The 12,950-nt window shown below is 33.7% G+C and overlaps 1 protein-coding gene and 1 long non-coding RNA gene across 2 annotated transcripts; one reads left to right on the forward strand and one right to left on the reverse strand.

The window, feature by feature from the left end:
• Window positions 1-898: 898 nt before the first annotated feature.
• Window positions 899-3,274, reverse strand: LOC144545911 (uncharacterized). The gene is made up of 4 exons (XR_013508627.1): window positions 2,909-3,274; window positions 2,649-2,741; window positions 1,865-2,146; window positions 899-1,457 (listed from the first exon to the last, which is right to left on the reverse strand). It is a non-coding gene; the product is annotated as an uncharacterized LOC144545911 (long non-coding RNA).
• A 5,334-nt stretch (window positions 3,275-8,608) lies between these two features.
• LOC144545470 (uncharacterized) lies at window positions 8,609-9,526 on the forward strand (the record flags this gene model as incomplete). The annotated part of the gene is made up of 1 exon (XM_078294042.1): window positions 8,609-9,526. A coding segment is annotated over exon 1 (918 nt), but the record flags the coding sequence as incomplete, so codon positions are not given.
• Between the last annotated feature and the right edge of the window lie 3,424 nt (window positions 9,527-12,950).

The raw sequence follows: 12,950 nt of genomic DNA on the forward strand, positions 1-12,950 counted from the left end.
CCCTCATGTATGCCAAAGGACATCCATTCCTGGTCAAACTAAACATTTCCTCAAGGGCCCTACTTCCAGAGTGGAGGCAGTAATATAATAAGAGCGTTGAGAAACAAAGACATTAATTTATACATACTAGTTAAGTGCCGGCCACGCGTTGCCGTGGAAATTAAAAAGATGTTTGATTATAGGTGCTTTGTTAATTACTTCACATATGTGCTGTTTTTTTAACAAAGGATGTGTACTTTATAAATTTAGAAAATTTTAAAAGAAAATGCAATAAATTGGGTAAATTTGGTGAGTTTTTGATATCTAGAAGGGTAAATATGATATTACAAATTTAGAGGGGAAAATATGTATCCTTTTCTTTTACTTGTTTTGGTGATACGTAATTATATACCCTTTTCTTTTACTTTCTTCTATACTTATTTTATCAAGTTAAACTTGTAGAACTTTGAATAATCTTGGTTAAACTTTGTCTATAAAACTGTAGTCAAATACTAACCACAGGTAAGTGTATTTGATAATAATCTTGTCAATAACAGCTAAATCTAAGTATTGAAAGGACAAAATCAACCAAGCGTCAATCCATAATAAGTAGAAGAAAAAGACAGATTCTCACTGTGATTGGATAAAAACCCAAATAAATGTTAGACCCAACTAATTTTATCAAATAATTAATAACCATAGGTAAGTGTATCCGATAATAATCTTGATTCTGAATAAAGAACGCCAGCAGTAAAATAAAATGCATGAAGCAAACATTATCTTATATTTCTTCCTGTGCATGTTTGAGGTAGCAGCATGAGCCAAAAGGGTATTATGGACAACAATATATGGCACAGTAGCTGAGTTCCCTGTTTTACAAAATAAGCGGAAGAAACCGGGGCTTGAAGCCCCACATAGCCTTGTGTTGCAAATGTGTGTGGTTCGTTAGATGTTATCTAATGCTTCACCCAATCACCAACGCATCAATTTATACAATCCAACACAATCAGTACCCATGCCAGTAAATTCTGATTTAACACATCAATTGTACCAGTAAAACAAAATCATCAGAAAATCACAAGAGAGCAGTTTATAAAAATTATGATTTAACACAATCATTAGAGAATCACAAGCAATTTTCAAAATTCTGATTGTACCAGTAGAACAAATTCTGACCTGTTCACAATTTAACACTATCCGCCTAATAATTTTAAATTCTGATTTAACACAATCACAAGAGAGAAGTTTATAAAACCCACCCAAGCCAAAATCATCAGTTGTACCGGTAAAACAAAATGTACCAAACAAAACAACCCTAAATTCATGGAAACCAAATAAAATTATCCACAAGAGAGCAGTTTCGGGGTCAGCTCTCCGGTGATGTAGTCCAGTAGTCCCCATACATGAAAGGGGAGCATAATAGTGACATTTCTAAGCTTAGTCTCCTGCATTCAACAAAAGTCGAGTACTGAACACCGCTGAAAAAGAGAAAAAAAACCATTAATTCATGTATACCTATAGGAGTAAATAACAGCCAGCTATCTCACAGAACTTCAGATAATTGCTAATTCCATAAAAAAGATCTTCAGATAATTGCTGATCCATATTGCAGTTCCAGAACACTAAACCTAAAATCCCATATGCAAGTAACTGACAATTTAATCCACATGGTCACACTGCAACAGGGGAGGGGGTTACTTTTTGTTTCTGAATCGTATCAAAATTGTTCAACAGACACTAATTCTCTCAGGTGCTGTATCAACCTAAAGGTAAACGTCAGTAGGAACTCCCCACCACCCCCCCAAGAATTAACTTCCCATGTACCACACAGAAGAATTAAAAAAAAAAGTAAATGGCACAAAGAATGTACAATTTGATTGCGTACCTGAGAAACAGTGGACTGATTGATACCAAAGAAAGTACATACATTGACCAGAGAATCGTTAGAGCTGAGACCCCTGAGAGCAACAACAACTTAATCTTCATGGCCATGGCGGTGCCATACACAAAAAGGTAGTGCGTGGTTTTGGTCATGAGGATGTCTCGCACAAGAGATTAGATGAATTGAAGGTTCTTCTCAGCATTTTTATAGTACCGACTCAAACTCCGACTTCTCAATCAGTATCGACAACTGACAGTGTCACTAAAAAACAATCAATCCCAGAATCTGCAATAAGAATGCAAAAAAGTTGGTATAAAATATTTCTAGTTAGAAGCAAAAGGTTTTATTGCTTAACTTTAATAGCAAAAATATCTAAATTTTCAATTTGTAAAGTTCTTTTTGGCTTTAATTTGATAACTGTTATCAAAAGTGTCAATTTAATGATCCCTAGTCAATGTTATGAACCCTGCATTTCATACTGCATACTGCTATCAACAGATACTTTCCCTATTTGTTATGAATCAACAACGCTTTATTAGTCCAATTCGCTACAGGGATGCTAATACAAGAAATACTGCATACTGCTATCACAGTGACATAGTTGCCTCGCAACTAATTGGGCATATATTTTTTCTGAATTCTATATCCCTAGGAAATAGCCTGATTTAACCAAGGCATTTGCAAGCATAAGCTAGAAAATACCCCAGCTTTTGCGAGTTCATACAAATTAGAACAGAATAATGAACAAAAAATACTAAAAATTCACAGAGAAAATAGATAGATATACCTTTCGAGTTGTAATATTGGTTCACAATGTCAACATCCTGCTCTTCAGGTTCTTTTTCTGAGTACTCAAATCCATCACCCTCCATATCCAGATCTTCCATCAAAAGATAAAACACGAAATTAACAACAACGATGCCAACAGTTTAAGAAAACATCAACGAAATAAAAAAAGGATGAATTCGCGGAGAAAACACATACTTGTACAACAAGTATGCAATATAATTTAAAGTGATTAAGGATGACAAAAAGTGTCAAACTTACAACTGGACAAACCCAAATCCTCGGGGAGAGTGAGGAAGGCAAGGTGTTATTGGCCGTCGCTGTCATTGGCCACGTCACCTTTTTCATTTATCTTTCTTTTTTTTTTTCCATTTGAGAGTCGGGGAGAGGAAGGGAGGAAGGGAAGGTGTGGTTTACTGTAGGGTTTAACAGGTGGAATCGAGGAGCGAGGAGAAACGGGAGATGAGCGCTAGGGTTAACACTTCTGGGCACGGAGAGGAGAGGCGGGGAGCTAGGGTTCGCGTCGGGAGGCATAGAGAGGCAAAGAGAGGCAAAGAGGAAGCCAAGAAAAGAGTGGGCGTGGGGAAGTTAAAAATAAAAAGAAAATATGTGTCTGAATGCGTTGGGGAGCAGGTCATTAGGGAAAGGAGAGAAGAAAAGGCGAGTCGGTTTAGGGAAGGAAAGAAGAAAAGAAAAAAGTCGGAGCGGAAAAAACGCGTGCAAAAAGATACAATTTCTGTGTAGTTTTCTATGTGGCGAGTTAATGTATAACTAACTGTAGACTTATACACACATGGATACATAAAAAATATGTATAAAATCTCATATTCAACACAATAGTTTATAACTGTTAGATTTACTGGATGGGAGGTTGAGATCGCCTCTGGACAGATACACCATTCAGTCCTCTTTATATCAACGTGCTATTATAGGAGTTCTGATATACACCTTTCTGTATCTCTCAAATGCATGCTTCGCGTGACATTAATATCTCTCTCTCTCTCTCTCACCCCAATGCGTGCTTCACATGCATTGGTCTCTTACCCATCGACAGAAGAGGTGCTATATATGTTTTTTATATTATCTTCCATTGGTATGACTTAAAATTTCTTCTAAAAAAAATTGATTTTCATCTACCACTAAATATAAAGATTTAAATAATATATAACACAATTACATACATTATCGGTTCATACCATATGTGATTAAATTTAAACCATTATTTTGTAAGTTGTAGAGTCTAAATATTCAACAAATTTAACATTAGTTACAAATAAATAAGGTGTATTGATATTTAAATTGTGTTGATAATGTTGACAAATATTCAATGATTCTTAACTAAAATGTTATCCATTTTTTTTATAAAGTAAAAAAATAAAAATAAAAATAAAATGCTATCCATAATTTTGGTAGGTTGTATATATATTTAATATAATTTAAAACCATTGATTATATATCAATTAAGTCACTAACAATTTGTAAAAAATTATAAATAAGATGCTATAATATTTACAAATAACCTTATTTCAATAAGAAAACATATATATTTGAATTCAAAATGGAAAAAAGTAAATAATAAATTTAAAGTCTAAAATCGCAGGCTTCAATTAAAATGAATATCTATTACGTCTTTAGTTGAAATTTAATATTTTAGTGTCATTTCTCCAAAATTAATATGCCCGTATCGCTACCTACTAATCATCATTACAGTATTGTTTTGGTTTCATTCAGTTTGCATATGATTAATTTGTTTGCTTCAAAGAGAAAATAGAATGGATTGGAAACAGACAAAAAGTAACTAAATAGTATTTTAACACAGAATTAAATTATAATAAATCCCCACTTTTAGTCTTATTTGAAGTTTAATCTTTAAAGTGTCATCTCTAGAAATTAATTATCCCCTCATTGGGTATTAGATAATGAGTGATGAGCAAGAGATGATGAGAAATGGGAATCGAGACAATTAGTCAACGAAACACCACTTTTTTTATTATCAATAAAATAAGTCCCTCCATCCCTCCCTCCATTGCTCTTGCTATATATCCTTGTTAAAATTTATCAAATGCTACCAACTTGAAGACTGACCCTTGAAACCCCAGACCTTAGAAACCCTATAAATAGCTAGATAATTCCTCAACATGGAGAAAAAAGTGAAACCCAGAGCGATGAGACTGTTAAAACATGAAACTCCCTCCCTCCCTCTCTTTTGCTATCCTTGATAACATGCATTATTTTTTCTGTAATTTGAAAACCTCTACTCATTCATATATTTTTCTAGCTACCTGTTGAAGACTAATGATTTGTAAATTGAATTGAATTTTATACACAATTTATCTAAATTATGAAGAACATTTTATTCTAACAATCATCGGATTTGTTGTTGTTATTATCAAAACAATTTAATTAGTTATTTATCAATATGACATACTCTTTTCTCAACCTTTAATTAAATATTCGCTATATGTTATTTAAACCGTTATATTTTATATAGATGAAAACGTAGTATCGAATTTGTTTTTATAGGAAGAAATTTTGTGTCACCAATGCAAAATAATATAAAAATACAAACTATATATCCTAGTCGATTTCATATGTTGAAAGAAAACTACAAGAGACGTACCTCTCATCTGTTATGGGTGAGGACACATGCATCATCTGTACAGTTTGCGCTCCCTATTTAAATATGTGTTTAAACATGTGTTTGTCAATTAAGAAAAAAAAAAAGACTATAACTGTTAACATAAACGGCTACTTTCAAATTTATTTGTAACGGTTAGTTTTTTGGGAATAGTGTCTTGTAATTAGTAAACTAGGAAATAATGTTTGTAATTAAATAGAAGAGGGAATAGTCAACAGCTAGTTTTTTTTTTTATTTCTTTATAAATAGATACCCATGTAAAGCTATAAATAAGATTGAAATAATAAGTTATTTTCTTATTCTCTCTTCTCATCTTACAAAATAACATGGTATCAAAGCGAAAAATTCTGTGACCGAAAAAAAAAAAAAAAATTGCAACAAATTTCAGCAAAAGAAAATGGCTCAAGAAGAAGCAATAAAGTTCTCAAAGCTAACAAATACTTTGTTCAATGACAAAAATTAATTGTAAATAAGGAGATGAATTTTATGGATATTTATTTGAGTGTTTATGTTGCATGCACATGGTAACTTTTATATCGATTAATTAATTGTCACATGTTCATTACGACACTGCCGAAGACTTGGAATGAAAACATGATTTATTATTCAAAACATGTTTCATTAGTTGAAAGTTAGTTTGACCCATTTCTTTAACCTAACCAAGATAATTGATAATGATCTTATAAATTTAGTGTCTAATAAAATATAGTTAATTAATTAGTCAAATCAAAAGAAATTGTTGCATATATATGATGTGTTGTAATTGTAAATAAGAAGATGAATTCTATATATCGATGTTTATTTGAATGTTTATGTTGCATGCACATGGTAACTTTTATGTGAATTAATTGCACAATTAGATAAACTAGTGAATGTTGCTTGCATGTACAATTCGATCGGTGTCATCAAGCTCCACGTGTTGAATTACAAATGGTAAACTCCAATAGAATTGGCAAATCACTACGAAATATCAACAAAACATGTTCACATAATATATAATCTTCACACAATCTTTATGATTCATACATATATATATGTTGTTTACCCATTGCATGCACAACTAAGTAATTTTTATGCGGATTAATTGCACATTTTGATAAATTAGTGAATGTTACTTGCATGTACAATTCGATCGGTGTTGTCAAGTTTCTCGTATTGAATTAGTGAACTCCAATGTTATAATTGGCAAATCACTACGGAATATCAATTTATAAGAAATATCAACGAAACATGTTCATATAAGGAGGGATCCACTTACAATTAACATTTGTTTATAATTATTTACCTATTGCCTCAGAAATATCAATTTATAAGAAACATGCATCAACAAATGTTAATTGTAAGTGGTTCCCTCCTCATATATTGTTTACCAATATTAATTGCATGCGCAACTCGTTAGCTTTTATGTGGATTAATTACACAGTTACACAAATTAACAAGTAAATGTTGCTTGAATTTATGTGGATTAACTCGAATTTACATCCTCTTCAATACTACACAAGGGAATATTTTACAATTAATGGATCTAGACCATTCTTTCTAACTTGGCACGACTCACAAAGCCCAATAATACTGCTAGTCTGAATTCCAAAGCAATGAGATTAATCTCAAACCGTAAATGAGGCCCATCCTCTATGGTATCGGAGATGAGTTGAATCCGACATTGCTATATTAATAAATACACGCGTACTCTTTGCATTTATATATCCACCGTATTTATCCACATACCGTCATCGATGAGACTACTAACCATCACTACGTAGCCGATGGCATTACAATTAAAGGGGGAACTAGGGTTTCAAAATATATATATCCAACAACACAGAAGTGTTCTAAGTAGCTCGCTTTCTCCGCCGCTACTCCGTCTTGATAATAGCACTCATCGCCCGCCACCTCAACAACATTGATCGAGCGCTCTCCGTCGTAAGGTTCCTGCAACTGACAATCTGTCTATATCTTAATTTATAGGATTTTCTAGTTTGGAGGTTTTTAGGATGATATGGTTATAGGATTTAGTTTTAGATCTTTAATTTTTTTTAAACATTAATTTGTAGAAAAAAAATTGAAGCACATTCATAACTCCCACCGAACTAATTAATGATAGAATCCTCCAAAGTTGTCATTTTACTAGCATGCCAAAAATGCTCCTACATATGAAGAATGTAAAAGATTTTTAAAATATTATAAATTTTTTTAACAAAGTCTGAGAGAACAAATAATTAAAAGAAACATGTAGAAAAAATTTGAATTATCTCATAAAAATTAATTACACCAGTATCAGTCAATTCACCAAAAACATAAGTATACAAAATTTAATATCGTCATTGTATTTAACTATAATATGAATTTGTTATGACATAAAAAGTGATGAATAAAAGAGATTGATTAATGTTTCTTTACAAAAAAGTAATTACCGAAATTATGGTTTGAATTGGTCCTTCCTATGTTACCGAACCATATAGATTTGATCCCCCCTTACCTCACTGTATACACTAGATCACAGAAAATCCAAAAACAAAGGGATTGAACAAAGATTAAGTACCCATGGGTAGACCAAATTCGTTCGGTCCTCCTGTTTTCGTTTTTTAAAATGATTGTACAAAGTATGGACGTGTTATCGATATTTTTACAATTAAAAACAATGCACCACATGAAGAAGCAAGTCTATGAATCGATACTTGTATTTTCTGTGCAACAAATTAACGAAAAATCATTTTTTTTTAATTACAAAAAATAAAAGAGTTCCCCATATTTGGAGCGAGACTATGAGAGTCTGACAGAGAATCGAGGAGTAGAGAGAGAGAGAGATAGAGCGAGCGCTCCGTCAGTGACAAATTAATGATAAACCAGAGGAAACAAATTATGTGTTCCAACACGAGCATAGCAACTAGTTAATTTGTGATCTGAAAATAAATTGTATAAATAAATAGATATATTAAAGATTTTAAATAGAAACACAACGTTATGTGTTGAGAAATAAACATTAGGCCTCAGAAGATCATCATAGGCCTGTTTAGGAAATAGATCAGCTAGCATTCTATTACAGCTGCTAGAGCTAAATTAGGTACCTAGCAAATCAAATCCTTGTAATTAGGCAACACTCAGAATCCAACATATTAGGAAATTGTATAACGGCTATATTCACAAATAGCCTATATATGTACAGCCATGTAATAGAGCAGAGATCAATATACACAAATTCTTTTCATCATCTCTTTCTAAAACATTTCATGGTATCAGAGCAGAGAATCCGGTACCAGTAACTGGTACATAACCACAACTCAGAAAAAACTCAAAACTGATAGAAGTTACCAGAGGCAACAATGGCAGAACACGGGTCAGCCTCGATGGAAGACAATACCACAACAAAATTAACAGGTATTATTCTCAATGGCAAAAATTATCTACCATGGGCTAGAGCAGCAACAATAGCTCTCAAAGGTAGAGGTGCATATGGGTATGTCACGGGTGATAAAAAGAAACCATCTGCAAATTCAGAGGCATGGGAAAAATTTGACAGTAATATCATGACCTCAATCTTGAATTCCATAGAACCCAAACTTAGTGAACAATTTGTGTACTTGGATACCTCAGCACAAATGTGGCAAAAAATCAGACAAAGGTTTGGTAAACAAAACAACTTTGCACACATATTTCAAATCAAACAAGATATCATCCAAAACAAACAAAACCAGAAACCAATTACTCAGTTCTTTGGAGAAATACAAAAACAATGGGATGAATTAGACATCCACCAACCTGAGGTAACAGAGGCTGACAAAATCCGAGAAAGAAAAGAGCAAGACCGAATTTTTCAATTTCTTGCAAACCTGGATCCAAGCTTTGAGCAGGTCCGGCAACAAATTCTTCTCGGGTTCTCCCTTCCTCCTCTTGAGGAAATTGTGTCACTGTTAGAGCAAGAGGAATCAAGGAGGTCAGCAATGAACTCAGACACACAATCCGGCGATAAGGTGGAGAACCACGCCTTTCTGTCCAGCCATCAAAACCAAACCCGAAAACCTAACCCTAGAGGCGAGATGCGGGGAGCACACAACACGGCGGCCAGGTGCGACCATTGCAAGAAAGAAGGTCACGACCGCAGCCAGTGCTGGTTCCTCCACCCACACCTCCGGCCGAAGTGGTGGAAAGGTGACAAGGGTGCTGGCGGCGTCGATAAAGGAGAAAGAGGGAGGGAGAGAGACAGATCGCGTGATTCAGATAGAAGGGGCTTCATCTGTGCTAGCGGGTCCGACTCTAAAACGGGTTCGGGTCCAGTAACCTCTGGCGGGTCCGAAGCAGGCCAGCCCAACTCTCTCCTTTCCCAACAGCAATTGGATCAAGTCTTGGCCCAGATTAAAGCTTCATTTGGACAGCAAGGTAAATTCACAGGTATCGCATCAAAACTATGTTTAAATTCATACAAAAATAATAATTGGATTATCGATTCTGGCGCAACTGACCATATGACAGGAAATATTAATCTTTTGACTTGTATAGAACAAACCAAAAATAATCAAAGTGTTATTGTTGCAAATGGTGCCAAAGTACCTATTAAAAATATAGGAAATACCAAACTATTGTCAAAAAATATCTCAAATATATTGCATTTACCAATCTTTAACTCTAATTTAATTTCTGTAAGCAAAATTACTAAAGAACTAAATTGTGATGTTATTTTCTCATCTGAAGCTGTGATATTTCAGGACAAATCAACTCGGATGACGATTGGTGAAGGTCATTTAGAAAATGGGCTTTATATTTTAAATATTCCAAATAAAGCATTTATTGCTAATAATGTAGAACAAAATAAACTGTGGCACTGGAGGATTGGACATCCTTCAGATAAAGTTTTGAATAAGTTATTTTCTTTCTCTAATTTAGATTCTAGCAACTGTGATATTTGTCGATTGTCCAAAAAAACAAGACTGCCTTTTCCATTATCTAATAGTAGAACCTCAAAAATATTTGAACTTATACACTCTGATGTTTGGGGACCTGCACCTGTAGACCTAACTTATAATGGTTTTAAATATTTTGTTACATTTATTGATGATTTTTCACGTACTACTTGGATTTATCTCCTTCAATATAAAAGTGAAGTTTTTTCTATGTTTCAAGAATTCACAAATTTGGTTGAAAATCAATATGACACAAAAATTAAAATACTTAGGTCTGATAATGGAACATAATATATTAATAGGAATTTTTCGGATTTTTTAAAACAAAAAGGAATTTTACACCAAACAACATGTATTAATACACCCGAACAAAATGGGATTTCAGAAAGAAAAAATCGTCACATATTAGAAGTTACTAGGTCTCTTCTTTTTCAATCAAATGTTCCAAAGATTTTTTGGTCAGATGCTATTCTCACTGCTATATACCTTATTAATAGATTGCCTAGTTCAGTTTTAAATAATAAAAGTCCACTAGAAATTTTAAACAAAAGAAAAATGAACTTAGATCATCTTCGTGTATTTGGATGTACATGTTTTGTATATATCAAAAGACTAGATAAGTTAGGTAAAAATTCCATAAAAACCATGTTTATTGGATATTCATCACAAAAAAAGGGATATAAGTGTTATGATCCTAATAATAATAAATTATACATTTCTAGAAATGTGTCCTTCTTTGAAAAAGAACCCTTCTATAAAAACGAAGAAAATTCTACAAGTCAATCTAGAAATGAAAATATTCTCCCAGAATTAACATTTTTTGAAGGTACAAAAACACATAACCATTCGGATGTAGAGGAGCTACATTTGGAGGGAGAAAATCAAGAAGATTTGCAGTTGGAGGGAGAAGTTCAAGAAAATGCAAATCAGGAAAATGCAAATGAAGAAGATTTGCATCTAGGGGGAGAAGATCAAGAAAATGCAAATCCTAGAAGAAGGTCAACTCGGTCAAGACAACCACCATCAAGGTTACGTGATTTTGTTACATATAATGTAAGTTATCCAATTCAAGATTATGTTTCTTATAATAATATTTCCGCTGACCATAAGGTTTTCTTGACCTCCATTTCTAAAGAAACCGAACCAAACCATTTTGAAGAAGCAAATAATAATCCAACCTGGTCCAAAGCAATGGCAGAAGAGCTTCAAGCTCTTGAAAAAAATAATACTTGGACTATTATGCCATTACCAAATGGAAAAAAACCAGTAGGATGCAAATGGGTGTATAAAATTAAATATAATAGTGATGGAACCATCGAACGATATAAAGTCAGATTGGTTGCAAAAGGTTTCACACAAACCTATGGTATAGATTATCAGGAAACTTTTGCCCCTGTTGCAAAAATGAACACTGTTAGAACATTACTATCGGTTGCTGTAAATTCGGGATGGAATTTGTCACAAATGGATGTGAAGAATGCATTTCTTCAAGGTAATTTAGAAGAAGAAGTGTATCCTACCACCTGGATATAAAAATGGAATTGATCATAACACTGTTTGCAAGTTGAATAAATCAATTTACGGACTGAAGCAATCTCCTCGAGCCTGGTATGCAAAACTCAGCCACTCTCTTTTATTTCTTCATTTTGATAAAAGCACAGCAGATTCTTCAATGTTTGTTAAACATTCAAATAACACAACAACCATTGTTCTTGTGTATGTAGATGATATAATTATCACAGGTAATAATGAGAAAGAAATCAACAATGTAAAAAATTATCTCAAAGAAAAATTTGATATTAAAGACTTAGGAAAACTTAAGTATTTTCTAGGTATTGAAATTGCTCACTCAAGTAAAGGTTTGTTTCTTTCTCAAAGAAAATACACCCTTGACCTATTAAAGGAGACAGGTAAACTTGGTATAAAACCTGCAAATACCCCTATGGATGCCAACAATAAACTTGAACCAGAGAGTGGTGAACCTTTAAAGGATATAGGACAGTACCAAAGATTAGTTGGAAAGCTAATCTACTTAACTGTTACTAGACCAGACATAGCTTTTGCTGTTGGTACGGTGAGTCAATTTATGCATGCTCCAAGAACCACTCATCTTGAAGCAGTAAACCGAATTGTTAAGTATCTAAAGGGGTCTCCTGGACAAGGGTTATGGATGAAGAAAAATAATACTAATAATATTCTCGCCTACTCTGATGCAGATTGGGCTGGAAACTTTGATCGAAAATCAACCACAGGATACTGCACATTTGTAGGTGGGAATCTCGTGACTTGGAAAAGCAAGAAGCAGAATGTGATTGCAAGGTCCAGTGCAGAGGCTGAATATAGAGCAATGGCATCTACGGCAAGTGAGCTAGTATGGCTCAAGCAGTTGCTACGTGACATGAAAATCTTATGCGAAGGGCCAATACCAATGTATTGTGATAATCAAGCTGCACGACATATAGCATCAAATCCTGTGTTTCATGAAAGAACTAAGCATATCGAAGTGGACTGTCACTTCATATGAGAAAAAGTTCAAGCTGGAGAAATAGAGACCCCATTTGTGAGAAGCCACGACCAACTAGCGGATATATTCACCAAAGCTTTAGATAAAGGGAATTTTCAAAGAATTTTGCTCAAGTTAGGTTCTATAAATATATTCGAACCTAACTTGAGGGGGAGTGTTGAGAAATAAACATTAGGCCTCAGAAGATCATCATAGGCCTGTTTAGGAAATAGATCAGCTAGCATTCTATTACAGCTGCTAGAG

This window comes from Carex rostrata, chromosome 28 (genome assembly GCF_964058835.1).
Source record: "Carex rostrata chromosome 28, lpCarRost1.2, whole genome shotgun sequence".
Taxonomy (NCBI): domain Eukaryota; kingdom Viridiplantae; phylum Streptophyta; class Magnoliopsida; order Poales; family Cyperaceae; genus Carex; species Carex rostrata.